Source organism: Mucor mucedo, assembly GCF_025094135.1.
Source record: "Mucor mucedo strain NRRL 3635 chromosome Unknown EV154scaffold_90, whole genome shotgun sequence".
In the NCBI taxonomy this organism is placed as follows: Eukaryota; Fungi; Mucoromycota; class Mucoromycetes; order Mucorales; family Mucoraceae; genus Mucor; species Mucor mucedo.
In genome coordinates this window covers 38,298-64,187 of record NW_026252374.1, presented here as the reverse complement: position 1 = coordinate 64,187, position 25,890 = coordinate 38,298, and the positions used below count along the sequence as shown (strand labels likewise).

At 35.8% G+C, this 25,890-nt stretch overlaps 9 protein-coding genes across 9 annotated transcripts; 6 read left to right on the top strand and 3 right to left on the bottom strand.

Moving 5' to 3' along the window:
• Positions 1-1,045: 1,045 nt before the first annotated feature.
• On the top strand, positions 1,046-2,038 carry EV154DRAFT_566644 (uncharacterized protein; the record flags this gene model as incomplete). The annotated part of the gene is made up of 2 exons (XM_051605969.1): positions 1,046-1,530; positions 1,588-2,038. The coding sequence occupies 2 exons, from the start codon at positions 1,046-1,048 to the stop codon at positions 2,036-2,038; spliced, it is 936 nt and encodes a 311-aa protein (XP_051454579.1).
• Positions 2,039-4,149: 2,111 nt separating this feature from the next.
• On the top strand, positions 4,150-6,138 carry EV154DRAFT_518505 (uncharacterized protein). The gene is made up of 3 exons (XM_051602629.1): positions 4,150-4,807; positions 4,862-5,613; positions 5,636-6,138. Exons 1-3 carry the CDS (start codon positions 4,158-4,160, stop codon positions 6,121-6,123), a joined length of 1,890 nt encoding a protein of 629 aa, XP_051454578.1. The 5' UTR covers positions 4,150-4,157; the 3' UTR covers positions 6,124-6,138.
• On the bottom strand, positions 6,027-7,485 carry EV154DRAFT_448318 (uncharacterized protein). The gene is made up of 2 exons (XM_051597153.1): positions 6,423-7,485; positions 6,027-6,359 (listed from the first exon to the last, which is right to left on the bottom strand). Exons 1-2 carry the CDS (start codon positions 7,263-7,265, stop codon positions 6,261-6,263), a joined length of 942 nt encoding a protein of 313 aa, XP_051454577.1. The 5' UTR covers positions 7,266-7,485; the 3' UTR covers positions 6,027-6,260.
• A 2,166-nt stretch (positions 7,486-9,651) lies between these two features.
• EV154DRAFT_448316 (uncharacterized protein) lies at positions 9,652-10,780 on the top strand. Its single transcript, XM_051597152.1, has 3 exons — positions 9,652-10,223; positions 10,277-10,496; positions 10,552-10,780. Exons 1-3 carry the CDS (start codon positions 10,088-10,090, stop codon positions 10,742-10,744), a joined length of 549 nt encoding a protein of 182 aa, XP_051454576.1. The 5' UTR covers positions 9,652-10,087; the 3' UTR covers positions 10,745-10,780.
• Positions 10,781-11,049: 269 nt separating this feature from the next.
• On the top strand, positions 11,050-11,611 carry EV154DRAFT_320335 (uncharacterized protein). The gene is made up of 2 exons (XM_051594947.1): positions 11,050-11,206; positions 11,268-11,611. The coding sequence occupies exons 1-2, from the start codon at positions 11,062-11,064 to the stop codon at positions 11,546-11,548; spliced, it is 426 nt and encodes a 141-aa protein (XP_051454575.1). The 5' UTR covers positions 11,050-11,061; the 3' UTR covers positions 11,549-11,611.
• Positions 11,612-12,880: 1,269 nt separating this feature from the next.
• EV154DRAFT_320301 (concanavalin A-like lectin/glucanase domain-containing protein) lies at positions 12,881-15,494 on the top strand. The gene is made up of 5 exons (XM_051594946.1): positions 12,881-13,472; positions 13,550-13,897; positions 13,956-14,548; positions 14,604-15,088; positions 15,155-15,494. The coding sequence occupies exons 1-5, from the start codon at positions 13,280-13,282 to the stop codon at positions 15,222-15,224; spliced, it is 1,689 nt and encodes a 562-aa protein (XP_051454574.1). The 5' UTR covers positions 12,881-13,279; the 3' UTR covers positions 15,225-15,494.
• A 46-nt stretch (positions 15,495-15,540) lies between these two features.
• Positions 15,541-16,693, bottom strand: EV154DRAFT_554054 (uncharacterized protein; the record flags this gene model as incomplete). Its single annotated transcript, XM_051605163.1, has 3 exons — positions 15,541-15,690; positions 15,936-15,986; positions 16,454-16,693. 3 exons carry the CDS (start codon positions 16,691-16,693, stop codon positions 15,541-15,543), a joined length of 441 nt encoding a protein of 146 aa, XP_051454573.1.
• A 1,632-nt stretch (positions 16,694-18,325) lies between these two features.
• On the bottom strand, positions 18,326-20,596 carry EV154DRAFT_518494 (uncharacterized protein). The gene is made up of 2 exons (XM_051602628.1): positions 20,238-20,596; positions 18,326-20,175 (listed from the first exon to the last, which is right to left on the bottom strand). Exons 1-2 carry the CDS (start codon positions 20,566-20,568, stop codon positions 18,410-18,412), a joined length of 2,097 nt encoding a protein of 698 aa, XP_051454572.1. The 5' UTR covers positions 20,569-20,596; the 3' UTR covers positions 18,326-18,409.
• Positions 20,597-20,814: 218 nt separating this feature from the next.
• EV154DRAFT_518488 (uncharacterized protein) lies at positions 20,815-25,525 on the top strand. The gene is made up of 10 exons (XM_051602627.1): positions 20,815-21,312; positions 21,365-23,330; positions 23,389-23,472; positions 23,535-24,031; positions 24,087-24,257; positions 24,316-24,425; positions 24,484-24,618; positions 24,674-24,767; positions 24,820-24,978; positions 25,043-25,525. The coding sequence occupies exons 1-10, from the start codon at positions 20,979-20,981 to the stop codon at positions 25,210-25,212; spliced, it is 3,720 nt and encodes a 1,239-aa protein (XP_051454571.1). The 5' UTR covers positions 20,815-20,978; the 3' UTR covers positions 25,213-25,525.
• The last annotated feature ends 365 nt before the right edge of the window (positions 25,526-25,890 follow it).

Here is a 25,890-nt window from a genome sequence, read left to right as displayed (position 1 = left end):
TGATCTTGCGCCAGTTCGGACAAGGCTCGCACTGAGTTTTTGCACTCGAGCATGTGCCAGTTTTTTTTTCATTCAAGCGAGCTCACTCGACTGTATAATTGAAAGTAATCATTTTAAATTCAGGGCTGAAAAAAGGCTGGCAATGGTATTTCCCCTTGACTATATTCTTTTATTATTCATTTTACTCTTTTATTCTATTTTTAATGGCAGCTCACAATCCGCGTCTACAGCTAAGTCTTATTTTTCTTTTTCTTTTTTTGTAAAGGTATAATCCGGCAGATAGCCCCGATTTTATTATGCTGTACTTATGCAAGTAAAAAAGTGTTCGAAAAGATATATGTAAAAGCTATCTGCCTGCCATTAAACTAATGTCTACTCCCAAGAAAACGGTCTTTTTGATGAGTAAATTGACAAATTGAGATTTTTTTTTCGTTAGTGCCTAAAAAAAGTAGTTTATTGAGAGTAGCGGTACTGTGTTTCCCTGTTAAGGTTGTTGGTTACATCTAAATATACATTATTTTATCGGATGTGTTTGTACAGACAAATAGAGTAAATTAATGCTCTCACGAGTGTTCCATTTCCAACTATGCTTCGTGATCTTTATTGGTGCACAAACTTGTTCTTTCAGGGCAATGTTACGCTATCAGAATTCTGAAGAGATTGCAAATTAAAAAAGGTTCGGACAAATTTTAATTGGTGAAGAAATAAGGAAACAATCAACAGTAAAAAATATGTCGAAAGGTTTTTTTTTTTTTTTGATGTGAATTGATCGAGATAACAGTTGCTATTGTACCTAAACGCATCTCGATTTTCTATTTTTTCTCCGTTGTGTCACACTTGATTTTATACTATTTTCCCATGCTATCTTTTTCTACTAATGACGCTAGTAAGAATGAACAAAAAGTGATGTAAAAGAGGTGAATTAAATTGATAGCTGTCACAGTTTTTTTTATTTCAGCCGTTTGTTTTAAACAGCCTTGTTTGTAAAAAAAAAAAATAGCTACATAAAAATTCTTTCTTTTTTTATCTATATTTTTTAACGAATATGAACACAACCCACTCTTTGGAAGACCGTATTCTCCGTATGGCAGCTACTAACGTGAGCGACTTACCAGACTTTCCCGACAATAAGAGCGACTTACCCTCTGACTTTGAGTATGACCCAGCAGAGTATGACGATGAGGAAGAGGAAATCGTTGAAGAGATTTCAGAGAATGAACTGTTAAGGTATTTGGATCAACAAGAAAACCCTTTGTCAGTCGCGCAAAGGTTATTCTATCACGAATTAAATACGACACAGTATCAGAGACAGAGTGATACTTGGGATCTTAATTGCTTAACACCACAAGCTCTTGAGGAATTGTATGGAACAGGTTGGACCGAGCTAGAAGGTATCGTTGATTTAGATACCTTGAAAGGTGCACATGAAGAAGCTGTTTCTTTACAAGACGCTTATGTTATGCCTAAAGACCTCAGAGCAGAAGACGACCCTTTTAGAGATGTTTCTGCACGCGATGATGCTATTGTTTGGTAAGCAATAAATGGTGGAACAGTTGATTTCTAACGGCTAATAAAAACTAAATTTAGGTTGGACCCAAACAACGAAAATAACGCACTGGGGACAGTCGATACACCACCTTATTTGAGTAGGATTTTGGAATTTATCTCTGGTCCTTTATATCATGATCTCTCCAAAATGATTCGTTTACAAGGCCGTACTGAATATCAATTGGCATACTATCACCCTAATGGAGCACGATACGAGCGTCATCGAGATGCTCTCCCCACAGATGATCCTTCAGATGGTAATCAGAGACGTGTGACAGTCGTGTTGTACTTAAATCCTGGTTGGGTTGCAGGAGATGGTGGAGAAGTTAAAATACTGAGTCGCACAGATGATCATGGATTACCAGAGGGAGCTGATAGAATAGTAAAACCACAAATGGGAAAAATCTTGTTATTCCTTAGTGGGGTAGTTGATTATGAAGTACTTCCAACACATAAGCCAAGATACGCATTGACTACCTGGTTGCGTTAGTTTCTGCAAAAAAGATGGTCGGGGAAGAACATGAACGTTGTAGCACAACATGCAAATTACCATTTCTATAATTTCTACACGTTTTCATTTCTGGCATTGTCCTAATCGATTACAATAACTGTTACAAGCACAATAAAAAAAAACTCCCACACAACACCAAAAACGGGTTCAGAAGGGTTTACATTGGTTACGACTTAAAGAGTCGCTCATTAAATAAGGTGTGTCGCACAATTCAGGAAGCACAACGGGAAAAGGTCATTTCATTTTATTATTTTTTGCATTGCAGTTACAGTGTGAAATAAATCCCGTCAATTTTTTTTAGTTGTATGAAATAGAAGTAAATAATCCTTGAATGTATATGGGCAAATCATGAATTATGATTGATTCAATTTCAATGCTAAATAGATAAAAGTCGTACTACTCTACATGCTACCTTTGATGTTTGATAACTGATTATTTTTAGTGAAGTGTGACCTAAAAAGTATATAAAAGCTTATACATGAGAGTATTTGTGCCACTGACAGGTGTAATAAAGTTCTGTTGACGGACAGACAAATGTATTAAGAAAGTGACAACCCTTTCTATCCTTACAGAAAGACGAGAAAAAATAATATCTTAAAGGTAAGTAATACATAAATTAAATGCTCAGAGTATACTAGCTCCTTGTAATTTTGCTTCTAACTCTAGCAATTTAATAGCGATCCGAATTGGTCTTCGTAAGAATTGACTAGCTTTGGTACGTTGAAGTTGCTAGACCGCTAATGCAAGAATTGAGCAGAGTCTACGATTTTCTTCTACCCAGTATCGCACTCATTTTGAACGACATAGATTCCATTGCTTTTGTATGTATATCAGAATAAAGCAAATATTTTGATAACTGGAGACATGACAGAACCATATCATATGATGGTTTTAATTTACTGTTCCTTGGGCCAATACGGAGGATTCCGTACATTTTAACTTTGGTCCGATATATATGTATATATACAGCGGATTTCATTAGAAAAATGTACTAAGGATATCTTTATGGAGGCACAAGGGAATACTGAATTATGGACCTCTCCCAGTAAATTTGCAAGTGTTTAAATTCAGTCATTAGTGTTGGTATAGATAGTTGACATGTACTCTTAGGATCAATATTAACCCCTGACAGACGCACTAGTCACGTTGTCTGCTTCTTTTTTGTGTTTTGACAAGACGTTTAAAAGTTTGTCCATCCAAAGTAGAAAATAAAAAGTCGCCTTTTCAATTTTGATACTCATATTTTAAGCTCTATCAAAAAGCAAAAGCCGGAACACCAAAAATTATGCATTAGTGTTTCCAGCTTCATGGTATTAGAGGGCCCATAAAGGAACTAACGCACAATTTAACAGCGTATAGAATCTTATACTTTTTGCTAAATTATTAATATTTTTCACCATCTAATTTAATAACTTGATCAACTTAATTCAAATATCTTGTTTATCTAGAAACATCTTTGACTGTAGGGAGACACATTTGGGAAATGTAACAACAATAGTATCACAAAGATATGTATTATGTTATACTAACCAAAACTGTATTTCTGAATTATTAGCAGACCTCTTGTGAGTTCCGAAAAAAAAACACATGGAAATCATTTCAAATAAGCATAAAAGAAGGGTATAAGACCATTTTTGATCAGAAATAATATCACATTTGCTAAATGTAAACATGTTAAAGTAGTCTCAAAAGCCCGTCAAAGCCAATGTAGGTATGAAAATTCAAAAACGAAAGATCTTTGGATTTTATCACTTTCCTCGAGTTAACCGAGGGGTCAATTAACTTTTTAAGTTAATTCATTGTTACACCTTGTGAAAAAATAATTCAAGTTCAGGAAAGTCCGGTTAATTCAGGTGTTTTAACAGTTTTGGAAGTCATCCCTTATGTGAGCACTGTAATTATAGTATATTTTTGCTGTAAAATGGCAGATTCCCCTCTTAAAAAATCATAATAATAGAAAAAAAAAAAATAGAAATGTAGTAACACCTTGCACAAACAGAGCAGATTATTTGTCCCACTTGAAAACTCTAATATAAAAAAAAAAAATGAATACCCTTTTTTCCTTCTTTTTCTCTTCTTTTCGCTTTTCTGCAAAATCATGAAGGAGGGAATCCAAACAATTGATATTGAACCCCTGGTGGGTTTTTTGGACTATTTTGGACCAGTAAAAGAATTTGCAACTGCGGAAACGAACCAAATTTTATCGGGGAACATCATACTTCGACTTGACAAAGCAATGAAGGTCAAGGCAATGTCAGTAAAATTCACAGGACACACACAGGCACAATACTATGTCAAATTATCAGATTCCCACCCTCAAAGTGCGTTCTCTTTACCCGTCTTACCTAAATTGAAAACAAAACTCATCTCAAAGTCGACCCTTTTACCAATTGGAAACCATATCATACCTTGGGAGGTAGAAATCCCAAACATCTATCCTAGAACCTTTTCTGCCGGCAAAAGGGGCGCAATTCAATATCAAGTTGAATTAAAGATATCTTTAGGTATCAACAAAAAATCATTGGTAGCCGTTCATCCTATCGTAATTCGGCGTCACCTGATCATGTCACAAGAATTAGCTGCCTCAATCCATACAAGCTCGTATGAAAACACAACCAATAACTTTAGATATGAGGTAGAAACCCCCAACATTATCTGTTGCGAAAAAGGCTATTTTCCAATTGTTATCAAATGCAACAAACCCGCAAAATTCATTTATACGCAAATAATTCAAACTGAAATATACAGGTAAAAGAAAAAAATGTCGGTTATTAGTGGTGTACTTATATGCCTCATGTTTAGATGTCGTAATATAGCAAGATTTGATGCTGACATAGTTATTACAGCCGCCAAGAAAAACTCTACGACCGTTGGCAGTGCCTCAAGTCATATCCGAACAGGCGATATTGGAGGTCTCTCTAAAGTTTACAAGCGTATTCAACCTGTCACATTGAATACCATGGAACAGCACCACCAATTACTGCCCATCTTGCTCTTACATGATTTGTCCGCCTCCTTGATAACACCAAGTATTGAATCAACACTCATTACCGTCTATCATCAGTTGGAGGTGACTTTCAATTTTGGTGGCCAGGATAACGATGATATACGTGCAAAAATTCCGATTTTAGTAAGCTCGGTGCCTGAATCTGATAATAAAACACAAGAAAAATATGATCTTGAGAAACAAGAGCACACACTTCCTTTGTCGTCTGATGCAATTGATACCTCGTTGAAAAGATCTACTGCAGACAAACATACTACTAGTAGAGATAGTTTATTGGTCGATGATGATAGGTCCGCTTTGTCTGATCAAAGTTCACACTATATAAAGTTCCCCGAAGACACCATTCGTATGTCGATGAGCGCTTCCTCACCTTCAAGACCAAGTATCATTGATACTACGCTTGCAAGCACGTTAGAAGCAAGTTTATCTATTGTCAGTCCCAGTACAGCAAGTAGACCTACTTTGGCAGAAGCTTCCGGTACAGATGATCTTGTTTTACAGCCACCTTCAGAGGTATTAGGGTTACTTCCTCCACCTAGAAGAGCACGTAAAAAGGAAAATTGGTGAAGATTTTTACCGGAAGACTACAAGTAGTCGATCCTCTTCTACTACTAGATCTTCTTCGACCACCAGATCGGCACCCCTAACAAATAGCCGACCTATATCTCCTGTCTCTTTTCATCACACTCCTTCTGAAAGTCCTTCCTTTTGTGAAACACCGCCTATGTCACCTCCACCATTATCACCGCCACCATCTATACCAAGAAATGTCAGATTAATTCAAAGTAGAAGCAGCTGTACAAACACATCATTAGACGATACAACCACTAGAAAAAGATCAAATTCTACCGACGAAGACTATGCCACATCCGTCAAAAGCCATTATTTTTGCGCGGAATTACCTCCTATTCCTCCCCCAATTACTCGCCAGAAGCTGCCATCATTGCCCTCTGTTACTAAGGATGAGAATCGAAAAACCAAGATGTATTATGAAGAAGAAACAGATGAAGATGAAGATGAAGAAGAAATATATAACTTTTTCTTGAATCAATTATAAAATAAAATACGTAGGATTTCTTTATTAAATACTATTACAAGTTTTGTGCTGTTGGCATATTAACAGGAGAGGAGGAGTAAAAGAGGGGGAAATAATGAAAGGAGTTTTTTTTTTTTTGTCTTTCTTATATGAATTATTTATACGAGAGCTAATTCTAACGTCCATGTTCTCCTTGCCCAGAGACGTATCGTTTGACCATCCAATTCTACTGAATTACCATCCCACCAACACTTTCTCTATATGAAATCAGCGAATAATATATTAGTATACTACATTGTATTAAACCACGACAAACTTACAGCAGGCTTTCTCCAGAATAAAAAGAGCTTTTGAGCAGTGGCCATGTGATTGTCAGGACCGATAGTTTTCAACAAGACCAAAGCCATGCTAACAATGGTAGTTTTCAAAGGTTCGATCTCACGATACCCCCAACGATCGTCTCTTTTAAAACCAGCATCACACAACATATCGATCAAATGCTGTTCAGCAATATTGTTTTCTCTGGAGATATTTTTTTGTAAAGCATCAAATATATGATCATGCTGCTTTAAATGGCTACCAGAAGCAGACTTCAAATGTTTAGCGTCTTTATTCTTTTCGGTTGGTAAACAGAAGTACTCCAATTCCTCACGTAACACGATAATCGGCTGTTTTGTTAAGAGAGTGTAATACACTGGTGAGGAAGCAGCTGAAGCAGTTAAGAGTCTTTGAAGTTCTGCATCTTGCTGGTTTTGATCCCTTATGACTGCAGCATGAGTGTAAAACTGTAAGACATACTCCAAACAGTCGGGGTCGAAATCAACGAGATTGACTTGTTCATCTACGCCTACTGAATGGCGTGAGAGACCATCGTAATCTTCGTCTTCTTCATCGTATTCTTCAGATGGTCGAGCCAAAACTAGACCGTTGGGAAACATGGCAATGAGTAAGCTTTCTGGTAAATTCACAAGTGTGTCTCGATCGAGTTCCATGCGTGTGCCTCTTAAATCCAACTTTAACTTTTGAGGAATGGCATCGTGGTTATCAAACTCGTCTAATTCATCATGTTGGTCTTGCTGAGGCTGCGCTTGGTAGATAAGGTCATCACTGCTATAGTTTTCTTCGGGTTCTGGCACCTGAACAATGGGTGACTCGGAAGACATTTTTTTTAGTTTTATGTAAAAAGAAAAAAAGGGAAAAGAAAGGGGAGGGGGAGGATAAAGTAAAGAGATCAATTCTATTTCAAAGTAATCCAACTCGTTTTTACAATATAAATCTAGTTGATTTGTACAACAACTAATCGAGTTTTACAAAAGGGATAAAAGACATCCATATCATTTCATCTTGGTGTTTCACAGTAACTATGGTGAGCTTTACACATGTAGGTATGGCTTAAATTGAAATAAAATTAGATTCTGCGTGGCGCCTTTTTGCCTTGAACCCCCGACAAACAGAGAGGAGTGCATTCTCTGTTGATTTGGCTATGAAATTATGCCACAGTTTGCGGGTAACAGTTCTTCCCTGACCCTTATTTGGATTTAACTCAATTATAGGTGTGTCGTACTCACTATTATGAACACGATACTGAAGGGCTGCATATTACCATGCAAATTGAATTAGCAGGATCAACGTTGTCAACAAAGATAAATGCTAACAAATCACAATAATCACTCATGTATTACAACTTTATAGTACAGTTGCCGAGAGATCAATTAAATTTCAAATTAGTATCACATTTACGAGTATTGCATTATGCTGCATAATTCTCATCGTCTCGAAAAAATAAAGGGCACTGTGCAAAGGTCGTTTACAATTTCAATCCTGCCATAATAAGGATGGTGCTCTATAAAAAAGCATTTTGTTATGTTAGTGCTGAAGTATGACATGATGGAAAATTGTTGGGGTAACAATCTTTGAAACGCACAACAATCAATCCGATAGTAATTTCTGAAGACGCAAACATGTTCCCTTTAATAAAAACATCGCTTGCAGCTTTATACTCGTTACTTTTTAACATCTTTATATGCTGCTTTTAGGTTATCAATCAAGCACCCACCATATTTGCGTTGGTTGTATGTGTAAACAGTTCTTCTGCCCGTCATCGGATAGATTGACGTTGAATACCACATCCATTCAAAACATACACCTCGCTCGTTATTTCTGAGCCATAAGAAGTGGCCATAACTACTATTGATAGTTTTATAATTGTGGTATTCAGTGTCATAAATTCCAGATATCGATTTGACAATTGTTCTTCCTAGTTAGTAATAAACCACAAGCCATTAAATAAAATTTATGGAGTACACTAGCTCGTATACAATACACCGACTATTTTTTTAAGCCCAATATGGCAAAAGTAGTACGCCATATGCAAATATCTCTTTGTTTTTAAGAATTTGTATGGATATCTTCGTGGTTTGTATCTGTGATAGCCTAGTTGCGCCGACTCATCAATCCGAAACAAAATGTAATATTCGGTAAGCACACTTCTGGTGATGTTTTATTTCAGCAACCCTCAGTATGTGTCTACCGAGGGATAATATAGAATAAGCAAAAAACATATTCATCCACAAAACAAGAGACATGATTCCTCATACGAGTTGCAACCTGTAAGTATTTGTATTCAACTGTGAGAAGGTTATTCTTGGCTTTGCCACTTGACTAAAAAAAATTATACTACTAACTAGATTTATTTCCGACACATGATGAGTAAACTGTTTGTATATTTAGACATACCTTTAAACAAGTACCTCCACTCTCTTATACACATATTTCCGATGAAGTGATGTCATATAATCAATTGACATAGACAGTTGTTATCTAATGAAGATAGTCTTATTGGCATATTGGCTGTAGTCATTAGAAAAGGCTCAGTGAATCATAACATCACTAAGATACGTATTTGAAATAAAAAAAGTTTAATAAAACAATTAATAATCATCCGGAACTTAGGTACTCGTACCTTGATAAGTTATATTGATCGAAGACACTGAGTCTAATAGATATTATCATCTTTGTTAGGCATTGTAAAATATTAAAAAAACTCACTAAGCAGGTACAGTAGTATTAAACACATTGGAATAGCAACCAAAGGTAATTTCTATAAAGCTTATACAATAATCAGAGAATTAAATAGTGTCAAAAATTATCTTCAAATTGACTGTTTGTACAACAAAATGTATATTAAGAACTAGGTATCTTCCTATAAGGTTGCAGTGCTTGCATTGGTTGTAGCATGTATGTAATTACATGATTAACAGAAGCTTCATTTTAAGAAGCATCTAAAATAATTTAAGAAAACTGGCATAATTTAAAGCTATTTATTTTGGCTTTTTTAAGCTTGTGCATTTCGTTTCTTGTAAACCAACAGCTGCTTGAGTTACGAACCTTTCATTCGCTTTTGTCATTGATTTAAGCTTTTAGACTGTAACACGAAGTTTCAACACTCCGGTTCAAATCGGTATTTGATTCGTTAGCGTGACTGCCCCAGAGCATGTCACCAGAGCCCAAAATTTTCTCTTATTTTTTCCTTTTTATCTTATTTTTCTCCCTCTTCTATTTTATTCATTTAAACATATCGAAAATTCCTATATTTTCAATATCCTTTAAAGAAAGAAATCGACAAGAAAACTTATAAAGAATAACCAATAATAAAAAGCTTTTTTGTTACAAAAACTTTTTACGTATTTTTTAATCTCTTCTTAAACCCTTGACCCTCCCCCTTTTCATATTTCTGTTTGTTTAAGGCGTTTTAACAAAGTAAGTTTACCTTTAACAAGAAAAAGAAAGAAATACTAAAAACCTTTCTTTTTCTAATAGCGAAACGCCTACAAGGAAATAGAGTAACAGCACTGGACAAGCACACAGTAATCCTTCTTTACGCTTCAAGCACCATCTTTTCCAAGGCCACCAAAGAAAAGAATATAATACCTTCGAGTAGTATCAATAATAGTAATAATAGTAGCAGTTTCAGTATATTAAGTCCATGATTATCGCAAACCCCGCCAAAAAGGAAATATCAATTCCTCTACAACCCATGACTTCTGCAGTCTCTTCCAACTTATATCCTGTAGAGGAAACTGCAGCCGTAGATATTGTCACAGTGAATAGCCGCAATAAAGGTATGTGGATAAAGAGTTTGTGTTAAACTATTGTACTCACTTTTTTTTTGTAGGCACAAATGATTTCATTGTGCAAGTGTTTGGTCAAACAAGCTTACTTGATGTTCAAGTGAAAGAGATTCTATCAATCTCTACATCCCACTCTGTTGACAAGTCATTAAGGAATCTTTCTTGTGAAGCATTTATACACAATGACACAGTTTTTATTTCTTCTCCCTTTGTGGGAGCTAATGCCGTCTTATTAAACTGGGCTGACGGTGAATTTCAATCTTGGTAAGGAAATGATTAGAAAAAAAGTAAATATTTACATCACTAACTTACTAAATAGTATCACTCACTTGATTGAACTCGCGGAAGAAAAAACTGGTTGCAGTGCTCTCATTATATCTATTGACAGACGTAATTACAAGGACTCTATCAGTACTATTCTTCGTGCATTCATGTACCTTGGCTTCGAAATGGTCGACCCCTCAATTTATGGTCAAGAACCTGGTTATGTTTTTGTTGGTTACGAGCTCTAATCTAAAATTAATAAACTTTGCTTTTGTCTTACATTATTGATGTCATTGTTATTAAGCTTTTTTAACCCCATCCTGGATTCATGCCAATATTTTTTTCTAGAAAACCTGACTAATGCTATTCGGGTAAAAAAAAAGAAAAAAACATCTAATCGATGGCAAACCCCTACCTTCACGCATGAATAAAGAAACTGATATGTTATGTTTCATTGATTGACTCAGTTTTACTCTTTCTACCGAAGCTTTGATTTTTGTATAAAAGAAGCGTAAAAATGTGGCGAAGAAATGCTTAAATAATTCTATTACATCTCAAATTAATCATGAAAACCGTTCTTATTGTTACACTCCTTATTGCTTCTTTCTGTGCTATGGTTACTGCACTGTCTATTCCTTTCAAGGACATGAGTGATTTCCAAATCTCACAGCTATTGATAACAAATCAAACGGTTGCTGAAAACGAAGGCGGTATGTACCTTAAATTATTTGATATTAAAATCTTGTGCTAATTTTAGTTCCTTTACTACAGATATTGCTTACCCACACAATTACGATACCTGGTACGTCGGAGAGCATGTTAATGTCACCTTTAAGGCGGAGGAGCCTGATGAGACTGTAAATATATTCTTCTACCAAAAATCCGACTCATTGGCAGGTGGTCCCATTACTCAAAAGGTATTTGATTTTATCGTCCCACCATCTGCGGTCAGCGGTCCAAATGAAACATCACTCCTGCTGGCTGTCAGACGTGAGAACCACTACTTACAAACCGTGGACGCTGTCATGCTCCATGTTCTCTCTGCTAAATAATTATCCCCCGTTATTCCTGCACTTCTGTATAAATGTAAAAAGAATAAAGTCTATAATCTTTCCTGTGTAACAAAAACAATGTCTATAAATAACAAATGCGGGTCAAGTTTTTTTCCAACTCAGATAGAATCCCTCAAAGAGCTTACGAGATCTAACAGAACATAACCAATTGTTGAAATCGTAATCAACATGGATAGATATATCCGGTGCTGTGCGGATACCTTGGAAACTAAGTTTGTTGGTATTATCTTTAACGATGCCGAAATGCTCGATTAACATGTGTGGACCGAATATTTCCTACAGTATGTAGAGCATGTGCACGTCTCCCTCTATTTTTGTCATACGATCCTGAAGGTTAAATAACAGATTGTCATTCACACAATCTCTGTGATGTACTTAATATACTCAAAATAATTATACTGCATTAGACAATAGAAGGCTGTTTTTGATTCATGACAAAAGATAATGATAAATTATTTATTTTACTTCATTGGGTTTACGGAAAGTCTCCGAAAATTTTATACACATGGGAAAAGTGTAATCCTTGTTAGGGAGGCACACGCTTGTTATTACAAAATCCTGATAGTTATAGTTGTGCATCGCTCTTCATTGGTTTAAACTCATGAAGCCGTATTACGCAAGTAATCCAGAGATATAAATAGAACCCACGCTATCATAAGTGCAGAATGTCAAAAAGTCCCCATCCTCTGACTTAGTCCTCCAGCTTTGAGAGAAACAGGCTTTACGTTTTATGCCAAGTATCTAAGCAATTAAAAACATAATGCGAATTCATATAAGGGGCCAAAATATCTATATTAGACATATGGCAAAAGTCTAAATAATCAATCGAGCACAGGCATAGGTACTTTACAAACATGTCATACTAAGTGGAAATTTCAATTTTCTGGCTTATAGAAAATAAAGGGTCTTACAAAAAAATGATTTCCGATTCTGTAAGATTTGATACACGCCATCACATTAAGGTGTGTTAACGTTGTATTAAAACAAGCGGATGGATGACATCTTATCGCTCTCTTATTAGTAATGCGGGAGGGCGGGAAAAACATTTTTTTTAAAAAAAAAAAAAAAAAAGTAACCAAGGGCTTCCGCGAAACAGATGGTAACAGGATCAATACAACTGGGTTTAGTACCAACCAATGATTCAAGCTAATGTGATCGTTTTGCATCATCTTATTGGACCTGGATCACCCATAAATTTCAACTTTATTTATTAACCAATGGTATCGCTAGATTAAAGCGAGTGTCTTATTTTTGACTATCTGATAAGAATGACATTTCACAAAAAAACCTTGTTGCTCTACTAAAGTGAGAAAAAACCAAGAAAAATGAGCTTTTTGGGCATGTGGATCAAAAGCATTTATGATCTATCACCCCTTTCTTCCCTTGAATTAGCTCTTATAATTGGAGCGCAAACGAAAGACAATGTGAAGAGGGGTTACTATTATAAATAGACAACAGTTTTCTTACACATTTTGTATAATAGCATAGATAAAATGTTGTCAATTCATTTTATTCACATTCTTTATTCCATTAACCCCTAGAAAAGAAAAAAAATTACTCCCCTTTTTTATTGACCTCGTTTGATAATTTTGGGCCTGATATTACACGCGCTAATTAATGAGCAAATATTTATTTTATCTTTTGATTTTTTAAAATCTTCTTGTTTGTTTCTTTATATATAATTTTTTTATTATTGCTTTGATTTACAAAATGCATAATAGTAATGCAGTCAGTTACCCTGGCGTTCAATTATCCTGGCGAAGAGTAATATCAATCGCACAAAATACGCCAGATCCTGCAGCTATCGACGATAAATTAGAGGATGAAATGTATTCAAGCCCAACCTCAAGAATTCAATGTATGGGAAGAGCATTACAGAATATGTATACAATTACTAGCCAAGGTAAATGGAGGTTTATTAATACATATACATTAACATACAAAAAACGTGTCTTATTGACATTTATTATTATTATGTAGACGAAGGGTATATTGCATTCATTTTGACAATGGTGCAAGAGTTGCAGTATGATTGTCCTGTATCAATGACGTTTGTGAAGCACATTATTGATTTTTCAGAAATACCATCCAAGGAAACCATTCGAAATACATCAATTGCACTTTTGAACAATGGGGTGGCAAATTGTGATAGCCAAAAGATTAACCAGAGTATCATGTGGTCTATGCTGGCTAGAAAATTTGCTGGAAATCTGGCTGAAGCCATGTGGCAAGAAGAAATTGCAACACTTTTGATTCGGTCGTTAATGGATAATAGCAGATCTGTGAAAATATTTGCTTTATTAGCACTAGAAAGTTTTGCATTAACAGGTAGATGAACGCTGTAGAAAGTGAACGATTTGATAGTCTTGCTCATTAACTATATTAGGTAGTATTAAAAAGAGAATTTTAAATCACCCATTATGTATCGTAACAACCCTGAACCAAAACTTGCAAGAGTGCTATTCTCGTCTATCGGAGTCACCCGCTGTGGCATCCTCACCGAACTTAACTCTCGTCTCAGGCCTAAGAAGAAAATACAGTGGCAAAAGGTTCTACCATGGCCTGATCAAAAGACTAAGAATTAAAAAAACCAAAAAAACGAACGTGGTTGATCCGACAACAACAACAATGGCATGCAAAATAGAACCGATTGATTGGTCCGGACTAATGCAGTCTCAACATTGTTTTCAATGGTCGTTGAATCATGTATTTAATACGCCTTGTTTATCACCCATATTATTGCCAAAAGTTTATTTAAACCCGAGGGACTGTACAAGCCATTGCAAATTGAGTGAAAATTGTCTGGAGATCCGTAATGATACATTTTATTTGGAATCTGCTCGTGCCACTGCTTCTGTGGACTCTGGAGTGTGGTATTACGAGGTATTGCTACTCACAAACGGCGTAATGCAGATTGGCTGGGGCACAAAAAAATGTTTGTTTTTACAAGAAGAAGGATGCGGTGTGGGAGATGATCCTGTAAGTATAAGCCCCTTTTTGAATAACAAAATAATACTAATGTGTCTTTTCCAAGAATGGATTTGCGTTTGATACGTACCGATCCGCAGTTTGGGCAGCCTCAGAAGCTATATATCCTCGCAGTCAAAGAAACTCAGGGCAATGTAAGATAGGCGATGTTTTGGGTTCTTTACTAGATATGGACAAAGGCTTGTGCACGTTTTTCATTAATGGTCAGGATCTTGGATTAACTATCCAATTCGGGGTAAATTCGAAAAGGCAAACTTTAGGATTATTTCCTATTATAAGCCTCACAAGTCACCAGCATGTCGTTATCAATTTTGGTGAGAGATCATGGTTATACCCACCAAACACGCGTCATCAACCCATGTGTAACAGTAGTAATCAAATTATGGATTATGCTAAACAGGAGCAAGAAGAAGAACATGATTGGGACGGCCCCTTGTGCACCCTATGCTTTTCTGAACCTAAAGACGTTATCCTATTTCCATGTCATCATGATGGATTTGGGAGAAAATGTGCTAAGATTTTGCAGCAATGGTAATTTATCATTTTTTCTCTCAGGTGTATAATATATTTTGCTAACTAAAAAACAATTAATTACAGCCCATTTTGCCGCACAAAAATCACAGAAATCACTACTAATAATATTAGACCTCAAAAAAATGTATTATAACATAATAAAAATGGACAGATACTAAATACAAAGTGTAATGTCGATTCTCTTTTCTAACAAGCCAGTCTAAAGCATAATGTCTACAATTTTTGAAGATGCAGCATGCATGAATTTTTGCGTGTAGGACATTGAAATCTAGCACCGTGCCGATTCAGGAGTACACGTTATGAAGAAGAAATCTTTTGGTTACCAGTGTGGTCTATCTATAATAGAATCTTAATTATTCATCTGCTTATGTTTAAGCTTTAACTGCGATATTTTTTGATAATTAAATTTTTTAATTTGTTACAAAAGGCTCTAAATAGCACTACATGTTTTAAAATGAACCATCAAAAGAATTACGAAGATATGCCACTTGATAAAATGGTGTTACAAAATGAAAAATTACTATATAAAGCTGCTTCTTAGACTCAATCAGGCAAGTTATGAGAGATTTATGTTCAAAAGCCCCAGAAGTTACAAGTATCTATAAATTTGCATTTTTGATGATCTGTATTTTTCGTTTTATGGTAGCTATTCACTAACTTTTTTTTAACCCTTTATTGGAAGCATGTCTTGTAAAATGAGAAACAGGCACATTTCGAATGGTCTTTTTTAATTAATGACTTGGACATTTATTCTGTTTATTATTGGTCAAATCTTATTATAGCCGGGATGATGTCGATCCCACATATGGGTATTTTCGTGCTTGACTATCATAACTATTTTTACTTTACCCAATTTGTAATGTGGGGAAAATGACAGCGGCAAATTATTATATCCCTTTAAGTTTTTTTACAAACACTACAATAATAGCGAGTGTTTGACATATCTGATATCATTTAAGGATAGATTACACCTCTGTGTAATACAGGGTTAGGTAACTTCATCTCGTGGATTTATCAATGAAGGCCTCGGAACCACTTTACAAGAGAGCTTCTTTGCACAAGCTGCATAGTTATAGTTAGGATTAGATGTATTTGGGATAGGGGATAGTATTTATTTACTTTCGCGGAACAGAAAGTTTATTTTACGCTGGAAGCGACTAGCTGATATTATGGTCATTCATATTGTGTGCAACTTTTAAATGGCCATGAAACGTTTTTTTATTGAAGAAAAGCTTTGGTATATAGAAAAATAAAAATTGGGTCATCTTTATCAGTTAATTTTATTTTAAGCTTATATGTAGCCTCTTCCAATAATTATATTGTGCATAACGCCGCTGTTGAACGATAGAAATCCTAACTTACAAACTTTCCTTCGCAAGCAGTATAGTTATATTCTGAACTGTCTTTGTCTGATAATCTATGTGAATGTTCTATCAGAGGATAGAGACTGATATATTGACGTTGATTATGTGACAGATCGGACATGTCGATAAAATATGTATTTGTACAAGCACGGCAATTATTGTCTGGATTATTTGGATCAGGCATAGTTTTGGGAAAGTTTGCAATCAAAACACAATGTTTACGAAGTTGTGTCTGCATGTCCTGCAATAAGAAGTTAGTCTTTTGTGTTCGGCAGTAGATTAAAGTAGTACAGGGTACTACTTTCTTTTCAGGTCGCTTTAGATGGATATGTGGATTATCAAAAGTTAACCTTCTTTGCTTTCTATCTTTTCCATCACATTGCTCTTCTTAAAATTAAATACTTCTTTGAAAATTAGTCTATGGTATTGAGATCTCCTGTAATACTTCGGTTGTAAAAAGTGGTTGATAAAATTTCTTCATTCGCAACAATACAAAAAACTCCTTCACGTAAAAGGGTGTTAGTATATTTCATTTGTACCGTTGCACAAAGTGCTTGTGAAATGTTTTATGGCGAATGAAGGCTAAGAAAAAGCCTAAAAATATGTATATTTCGATGTATAAAATAATTGTTTTTTCTTTAAAAAAAACAAGAGTTCTCTGTCGCTGTTTTATCTTTAATTTATTCCTATCGTATTAAACGATAATGCCTTCATCCTTATACAATTTGATAATTGTAGTATTATGTATAAAGCAAAAACTGTCTACGATGCCAGATTGATACGAAGACCGATGCTTATGTTGGTGTGACATAATTAATTTCACTAATCATGAAAACAAACAAACAACGTCTGGGAATAGTTTGAAATAAACTTTTTGTAACGAGCCTCACAAAATCTATGTTTTGCGATTCCAGTTTTATTATATTTAGCAATTTAAAGAGCAAAGCAAACAAGCCTTAGTAGATGGGCCTGTACGTGTACCACAGATGGAAGAATTTAGAGACTTTAGACCAACAAAAAACTTTAGTTGAGCATTATACATTTGTTTGTTTATTTATTGATGAATTTTTATTTTGTAATTCGAAATTGGCCAAGAAGTACAAGAACCGTGAGAAACAATTGAATAAATCAATGAAGGGAATTGTTGTTTCATAGTTTCTCAACTCTCCCTCGAAGCGCTTCACCACCAAACAATTCCGTCAAGCCTGCTCCCCTCAGCTCACCCATCAACACGCTCTACCGCCACCATATTCGCCAGAACAACATTTTCCTTGGTCTCAATTCTGGCTTTTACCACTACCTCACTCAGTTCGAAATATCTGGTATCGACTAATCCACAAGAAAATCCCGCATCATTCCATTCTCCACAGATTTATGCCGGAGCACTTCTCCACGCCCGCGTGTCCCATCTGTTCACATCCTGAAGAAACACTCTCGCACTTCCTCTTCACATGCCCATCGAAACTACAAGTATGGCAACACATGTGGGATACATATATTGGTCCCTCCACAACCACATTCTCACTGGATCAAGTCAAATATATCCTTCACACCCTGCAAATCCCTGATCATCTAAGTACAACAGCAATACCCTCCCCACTAATGGCTTTTGCTGCTACTCTTGAAGCTATCTGGTCGTCGCACTGGGCCTTCGTGTTTAACAACGTTCCATTCACCGCCACCGCCACCATCTCTTTATTCACAAGTAATCTCCTTCGCATGCGCCAAGAATCCTTCATCAAAAAAGGTATTCAACATGCCCCTCTTCCTTGTCTAGCAACAAACTAAGACCGCTCGGGCTTCGATTGTTGTTCTCATTTGTATATTAAAAAAAAAAAAAAAAAAAAAGAAGCTACGGCTCACAGATAACACAAAAAAAAAAAACCCAAAAACAAGATTGTGACTACCTCTTTAATAAACTCGAGACAACGTCTCCATATAAACAAAAAAAGTTTCATAGTTTCATTTTATGTACTTTTCGAAGATGAGAACGGTATCCAGCGTTGGTAGAATAATCCCTTTCGCAAGCGCTACAATGATGATTGGGATCATGGGGATCTGGCATTTTGTAAGGATGACGAATACGCCTGCGGTTACGAGGAGCAGATAAGGTCATCTTATGAATTTTCCTAAGATGACTGCGGAACCCTGTGCTACAAGAAAATTTCTTTTCGCAAGCTATACATTCCAAATTAGGATCAAATTCGTCAGGCTTTAATTCTGGGTGCGGAATGACATCGTGAGTCTTTCTGGGGATTGTAAATTTCATTTTGTGATTTGTTCGCAAGTGACGGTGGAAATTGTCGAGAGAAGACAAGTTTCTTTTGCATAAACTGCAATAAAAGTCTGGATGGTGTATATCTGGTAGAGGTTCTGTCATGGGTGGGGGTAAATACGTATTGTTGTAAATTGTCATATTATGTACGACTTTTAAATGACTGTTGAAAGTTCTCTTATCCGGTGAATTTTTTTGACAAAGGCAGCAATAAAAATTTGGGTCATCTTCATCTGGTTTGACATTTGTTAGATCCTCTACTTTAACAGTATGGTATAAAACCCTTGGTTTATTTCCTTGACAGGCATGTTCATCTTGAGGCGAATTTTGGCTGATGTCTCTGCGACAAGAAGGGCCCGGGGCCTGTGTCTCTTGTTGTGCTGGAGAGTGTTGACGTATTTTGTGAACCCTGCCAACATGCTTTCTATACAAGGCCCTGCTAGCGTAATATTTTTCACAAGCAATGCAGTAGAAATTTGGATCGTCTCTGTTTGGTAAAGTATTGTTTTTTTGTTGCGACGGATTAAGGGGTTGAAGAACCATTTTATGACACTTGGATAGGTGAGTACGATACTTGGGGCGAGATTCATAATTCTTCTCACAAAGACAGCAGTAGAAGTTTGGATCATCCGGATCAGGTTTTACAGTTGAGTCTTCTGTAATCACCAAAGCCTTTCGGGGTTTTAGGTTTTGAAGTTCCATATTATGCATTGTTGCCAAGTGGGCTCGGTATCCCCTTTTCTCGCGATATTGCCTCTTACATACAATACAATAATTATTGGGATCATTTTCATCCGGTTTTACATGTGCATTTATAACGAGCAAAGCCCTTCCTCTTGGTTTCAAAATCATGCCATGAATCTTTCTCAAATGGTTTCGATAACTCCTTAAGCTTTCAAGAGTTTTGTTGCATTGACGGCAGTAACCATTAGGATCGTCTTCATCAGGTAATATTCCATCTCTCTTATTAGTTCTCTGACCGCCTTTGAGAGCCAAGTTGTGTATTGCTTCAAGATGAGACCTATAACCCCATTTATCACAAAAGGTTTTTTCACAAGCTGCGCAATAGCAATTTGGATCATTTTCGTCCGGAGTTATATGAGGGTGTTTGACATTGAACGGGTTCAAAGGTTTAAGATCCATTTTATGACAAGTTCGAAGATGTCTGCGGTAGTTGTACTTGTCAGAATAATTTTTTTGGCACACACAACAGTTATAATCTGGGTCCTCCGGGTCAGGTAAAATGTTGGGAAACTTGGCAAGGAGAGATAGCTGGAGGACTTTGGGATTTGGCGGAAGATTCATTTTATGGTGTTTGATACAATGCTCACGAAATGTGCGCTTTACGCTATGTTGTTTATCACACACTCTGCAGTAAAAATTCGGATCTTCGGGATCGGGTAAAAATTCAGAAACATCAATTGGACTGCTTGCTATAGATTCTTCTATAAATGGAAAGTACGTTTTAATAATAAATAATTATTAGGGGCTGCTTCTTATATTTTACCTTGACTTGACATTATAATATCTTCCTGTTTTATTTGAACAGAGTAAGTTTCTTGTTCATCTGTCGCCATTTCAACGTCTTCAATATTGGGGTTTATTCTTGTAGAGACATTTTGTGCAACAGTCTCTTCCGGATTCACTCCTTGTAAAGCTATTTCAATTGAGGGTTCTTCCGGTTCTGTTTTAATTTTTGGGAGAACAGAATTTTTGAAGGATAAAGTAGGTTGAATCCAGTTTTTGACGCGTTTTACAATAGTTTTGGTAGTTAAAACAGCACCAGAACTACAGGGTGTTGAGCCGTTCGTCTTTACTTGCGATTTTGTTATCTTCATTAAAAATAATAAAGAAAGAACGTTAAGGGGTGAAAAAGAACAAGGTTTTAAATGGCAGACCGTAGACTATTTATGGCGTTTTATGTGGCGGTCATCTCATGCAGATCACTGATCAAATAGTGACTGGCCAATTATTTTTAGTTCAAGGGCATTAATAGAGCTTAGAAATCGCCAGTCTCTATATCTACGATCGAGAAGGCATAATTCTCAACAATGAGATCTTATTATTATCAATTTTTTATTGACCTAAAATCTGATTTTGCTCATTTCCGTTAGGAACGCTCATTGTTTTTATTATGTTAAGTCTACAAAGAATACGTGTATCACCTGAATGACGAAATGATGCAACCTAAAAGAAAAGGGAAAAAATACAAAATTTTGTATGCATTTTTCTTTCACTGATATATAATATGGCCGACATAGTTCCTATTGAAGCACCGAACCTTGATGAAAAGTTACGAATATTAAAACCTTTACCAGTGCCCAAAATCCCTTCAAGTCTTGATGATTCTTCACGATTGTATGTTTTGAAACTATTAAGTCATTGGTTAAATGACCTGGACATTCCACTCTACCCTTGGTGCGAAGTCTTACTTCAAATTTGCTGTACCTTGTACGAGAAAGCTACAGCCATCACTTCAACAAAAGAAAGGAATGCAATATGCTTGCAGACATTTACAACTAATTCACCTATGGAATCAAACTTTTTGCCCAACGTTTATCACGGTAAAAACGTTTCTACTGGTAAGTTTTTAATCAGGTTATTTGGGTTCTTTCAACTAACGTAGTTTTAAAGTCGAATTTTCACTTGAATTTCCAATTGGAGGGACTATACGTATATATGGATCGAACAATGAAACAACAGAATTAAAGTTATTTGAGTTAGTTCAAATGCTTGTCTATTTAACGCATAGCCTCTATTTAGAAAGTTATGTAATGCAGGATAGTCATGTGAAATTGATCACTACTCCTTCAATTATACAAGAAAAGGCTGCAATTAAGCATGTGTCAGTGGATGACAGTAGCCATGGTGTTACTAAGAGATCATCGGGATTATTTAGCTGGTTCAGAAAGTTAACACCTCATCATCCATCAGCATTACTTGACGAAAAAAATACCAGCGTACTTAAACGTGGACTGTCCCTTACACAAATCAACAGACGAAATCAGTTGCCACCGGTTACACCTATACGTGAATTTGAAAAGGTTATTAAACAGGACGACCCTCATCGATTCTCAAAATTAAAACAAAGAATCCAACATGCATGTATATCGACCTCACCTGACTGTCATTTCCCTTACCCAGCACTTTTAAATAGACTACAAATCGAAGAAGACCTGATTCAGGAACAAAAGAAAATGATTTTAAATGATAGTAAACCCCAAACAAGGCCTAGCTCACAAAGACGTAGATCATCACTTATGTCTACGTTTTCTTCCCCAAAAAGAAATAGTTTTATTGTTACAGACCTTCAACTGCCCCAATCATCCACCGCCTATTCATCAATCCGTGCACCTGGATTATTAGCTGAAAGTAGAAAAGGGTTAGACCATTTAATGCTTGACACAACATCACTCTACAGTTTCAAGCATCACCAAAGTATTACTTTAGGGTACTCAGTATACCCAGTGGGCTGTCCTGATCGACCATGTTTGGGCCCAATCATGAGCAAAATTGATTATTTTCGGTATCATGCACCAGATGATACAACGGGCATTTTTCCGAATATTGACCAAACTTTAGGACAAATGATACGTCACTGGGCCGAATCAAGTCAATCCTCTTGTCAAGCTCACATGGACCAACAAACACAATTTATTCCAGGCATAAAGATTGAGACACCATTGCCAATAAATAGACCTGACCTAGAGACACCGAAAAATTCTGAATCATCTTTAACAACATTGGGAACTCTTCCGAAGCGTCAATGCGGCAAATTTAATGGATGTAACCAAACACTCGTCAATCATGTACACAGTTTTTCGCATGGTATCGGAAAGATCAATGTATATCTCAGCGTGAGTTCCAATACGGCTATGCATGATACTAAAATTACCAGTTGGATTTCGTGTGTTATATGTGATATGTCTACAATACCTACTATTCAGAATGAGAATACTGATGCATATTCCTTTGCAAAATATTTGGAATTGGTCTTTTATTGCTCAAAGTTTTCAACGATCGAGGGATTATGTAAGCATGTGAAAGACAAAAACGCCATCAATCGTTGCTTTCACTTTAATGGGGTGACATTCAAGATCAATTACGAGGATACAACCTATTATGAATTGCGCATACCTCGTATACAGATGGCAACAGAAGATTCTGCGATGGATTCATATCTGGCGCCAAGAATTGATTTATTGACACTTAAGGATTGGAAATCGAAAAGCGCCATTCAAGACGTCGATTTATTCTTTCAATCAGTGAGAACGCATTTAAATTTACTCAGTCAATATACAGAAGCCGAAGGACGGAGAAAGATCCGTGGATTGATTAATGATGTAACAGGCGCCAAGAAATGCCAGGCTGAATTAAACTGTTTGGATGGGGAGATTAAGGCGCTGGGTAAAAGACTGGATTCAGATCACCATGGGTTACTAGAAATATTAAAGGATACGAATGTCAATGAATTAAACGATTTTAGACGGCACTTTGCTATACAATCCGAATCAATTATACAATATTTAACAGAGTGGCAACACGCCAAATGTAACGAAGTAACAGACACAATTGGATGGGATGCCCCAGACTACATAAGGTTACTATTTATTCGTACGTATAATTTATAGATCAATGTGGTTAATTTATTTGTTTAGCACAAAAACAGTTCATTGTTTTCCAGGATCATCTGTGCTAGTTCGCGAAAATGAACCTACGTCCATTATTGCTTACACATTGAGGTAAAGTCTTATAAATATATATGTATGGGAAATAAGAATCTTATTGTAAAGCTCATATGTAGTTCAAATGAATATGTTCAAGAAATTTTGCATGACCATGATAACAGCTACAATGAAAAACTAGATAATAAAAACGTATCCATGTTTAGCTCATCTTCAGCCGAAAGTAGCGCAAACGAAAAACACGAGTCTGTATCACATAACGACAAAAAACTAATTGACGGCTATTATTCTATGATTGAGCGCAAATACATTTCTCCGTCTACAGGAGCAAGTACAGAAACAGCCTCCTTCCGTACAATGGTGACCGAGGTAGTCAAATCGAGCGTTGCCGAAGCGCATATTAGCAACAGCAAGCGTCTAGAAGAATTGAAGGCGAGGTGGTTTCCTTGGTCTAATCCCCAACAAGGTGATTTGAAAAGGCAGAACTTGACCGAGCGTACTTTTAAACCGTTATTTGCTTTACAACAGAAAGAAGAAACAAAAGAAGTTAAGGTCGCATCCTACTTTTACGAGAAAAATAATTCACAGATTGATATTAGTCCTCACATCAAACACAGTAAGTACTCCGGCCTAGCAGTTAATGAATTGTATTAATACCAATTTATTGTCAGAATTCGTTCATGATGGCGTAGAATTTACGTGCATTGTATATTACGCAAGGGAGTTCGAAATGTTGCGAAAACGGTGTGACATTAACCAATTAATTATACAATCACTTTGCCGTTGTCAATCATGGACAGCAAGCGGTGGCAAAAGCAAAAGTCACTTCTACAAAACACAAGGTAATGAAAGTTTTTAATACGAGATTATGAAAGAGACTAATTACTATGACGAGAAAAGATGATAGGCTCGTAATTAAAGAAATGGTAAATGCTTGGAATGTCGCAGAAAAGGATGCTTTTTTGAAGTTTGCACCAAAATACTTCGATCATATGAAAATGTCGGCTAATGTAGGTTTTTCTATTTATATTATATATTTAATTGTGTATCATACTTACCTTACTGTAGGATCCTTCTGTGCTAGCAAAAATCTTTGGTTTCTTTACAATTAGAATGAAAAATACATTAGACAAAAAAACTCCAGTATTTAATCTTGATGTTATGGTGATGGAGCATCTATTTTATAACCAAAATATTGTTCATGTGAGGATACAGTACGTATATTGATCGAACCTTTATTTACTCTTTCTTATTGCAGCGATTTGATTTTAAGGGAATACAAGATCGACATGTGGAGGAATTCCGCAAACAGCAACAGGATACAACATTGTGGGACGGTGACTGGATTCAAGGTAGTACAGTGTTAAGGAAAAACTAGAATAAAAAAATATTCACAAATAATAGATTACCGGACAAAATTATCAGTACATGAACAGTCAAAAGCCATATTAGAATTAGCAGTGGAGAAAGATACGGAATTTTTATCTAAGAGCAATATCATGGACTATTCCTTATTAGTTGGTATTGATAAAGATAAACACGAAATGACAGTCGGAATAGTTGGTAATATGTTGAACAAACAAAAAAATGACATGATCAGTTTATTAACTGCCACATAACTACAAAGATTTTATTGGGACATACACTTGGTACAAGAAATTAGAATCCAAAAGTAAATCCACTTTACAGTTTCGTAAAGAAGTAACTGTTGTGCCTCCCGAACAATACAAGCTTAGATTCTGTAGAGAAGTGTCTGATTATTTTGTGCCAGTACCAGGTAATTCATGTTTTTTATGACATGACAAGAAACTAATTGCCGCTTGCACATTCGAACTTTTCAGGAAAATTTGATTTGGTTGTACCCTCCAAAATTATGCCTAGTCTATTAATATAATTAGACTGAAGGGGTATCAACCTTTGCCACATTATACTGGATTTTTGTCAAGGTTTCTTTAATAAGCTTTTTATTGCTACTAGCTCAAACATCCAAAATAGCTCTGAAATTAGTCTACCTTTCTTATTTTGCCCTAACTAAACGAAAAAAGAGCTAGATAAATAAATCGACCTGCTTTCGAGCTATGAATAATAAAATCATAAATAAGACATCACAGTGAATAAAGGGTTGGAAGTATATTGTTTTTGACGTATTAAAAGATATCTTGCTTTTTATTTTAATGAATATGAATGTTACGGAACGCAAGCTTTATTTGTTTAGTTACTTTTTTTCATATAAATACCTGAGGAATTGAGCGCGAGTAAGGATTCTTTATCTGTTTCCTTACTATAATTGTGCTCGATTTCTGCAGCCACGATAAGTCTTACATTTCAATTAATTGATCATTGAGGAAATAGTTTCATTTCCTCGCAACAACGAATGCATTTTTTTTACCATTGTGAACTGATTTTATTCTCTTTTAGCTAAAACGGATGTGGAAAGGTATATAAAGGATCACAAGACTTGATTCCTTTGTTGCT

Bases quoted from the DNA above. Each gene is read 5' to 3' on its own strand.
- EV154DRAFT_518505 (XM_051602629.1), top strand. From the start codon at position 4,158: ATGAAGGAGGGAATCCAAACAATTGATATTGAACCCCTGGTGGGTTTT. The intron at 4,808-4,861 runs GTAAAAGAAAAA...CCTCATGTTTAG, and splicing joins ATTCAAACTGAAATATACAG to ATGTCGTAATATAGCAAGAT.
- EV154DRAFT_448318 (XM_051597153.1), bottom strand. From the start codon at position 7,265: ATGTCTTCCGAGTCACCCATTGTTCAGGTGCCAGAACCCGAAGAAAAC. The intron at 6,360-6,422 runs GTAAGTTTGTCG...GATTTCATATAG, and splicing joins TATTCTGGAGAAAGCCTGCT to AGAAAGTGTTGGTGGGATGG.
- EV154DRAFT_448316 (XM_051597152.1), top strand. From the start codon at position 10,088: ATGATTATCGCAAACCCCGCCAAAAAGGAAATATCAATTCCTCTACAA. The intron at 10,224-10,276 runs GTATGTGGATAA...TTTTTTTTGTAG, and splicing joins AGTGAATAGCCGCAATAAAG to GCACAAATGATTTCATTGTG. The intron at 10,497-10,551 runs GTAAGGAAATGA...CTTACTAAATAG, and splicing joins GACGGTGAATTTCAATCTTG to TATCACTCACTTGATTGAAC.
- EV154DRAFT_320335 (XM_051594947.1), top strand. From the start codon at position 11,062: ATGAAAACCGTTCTTATTGTTACACTCCTTATTGCTTCTTTCTGTGCT. The intron at 11,207-11,267 runs GTATGTACCTTA...CCTTTACTACAG, and splicing joins GGTTGCTGAAAACGAAGGCG to ATATTGCTTACCCACACAAT.
- EV154DRAFT_320301 (XM_051594946.1), top strand. From the start codon at position 13,280: ATGCATAATAGTAATGCAGTCAGTTACCCTGGCGTTCAATTATCCTGG. The intron at 13,898-13,955 runs GTAGATGAACGC...TAACTATATTAG, and splicing joins AGAAAGTTTTGCATTAACAG to GTAGTATTAAAAAGAGAATT. The intron at 14,549-14,603 runs GTAAGTATAAGC...GTCTTTTCCAAG, and splicing joins GCGGTGTGGGAGATGATCCT to AATGGATTTGCGTTTGATAC.
- EV154DRAFT_518494 (XM_051602628.1), bottom strand. From the start codon at position 20,568: ATGAAGATAACAAAATCGCAAGTAAAGACGAACGGCTCAACACCCTGT. The intron at 20,176-20,237 runs GTAAAATATAAG...TTCCATTTATAG, and splicing joins TATTATAATGTCAAGTCAAG to AAGAATCTATAGCAAGCAGT.
- EV154DRAFT_518488 (XM_051602627.1), top strand. From the start codon at position 20,979: ATGGCCGACATAGTTCCTATTGAAGCACCGAACCTTGATGAAAAGTTA. The intron at 23,331-23,388 runs GTTACTATTTAT...TTATTTGTTTAG, and splicing joins GATGCCCCAGACTACATAAG to CACAAAAACAGTTCATTGTT. The intron at 24,426-24,483 runs GTAGGTTTTTCT...ACCTTACTGTAG, and splicing joins ATATGAAAATGTCGGCTAAT to GATCCTTCTGTGCTAGCAAA.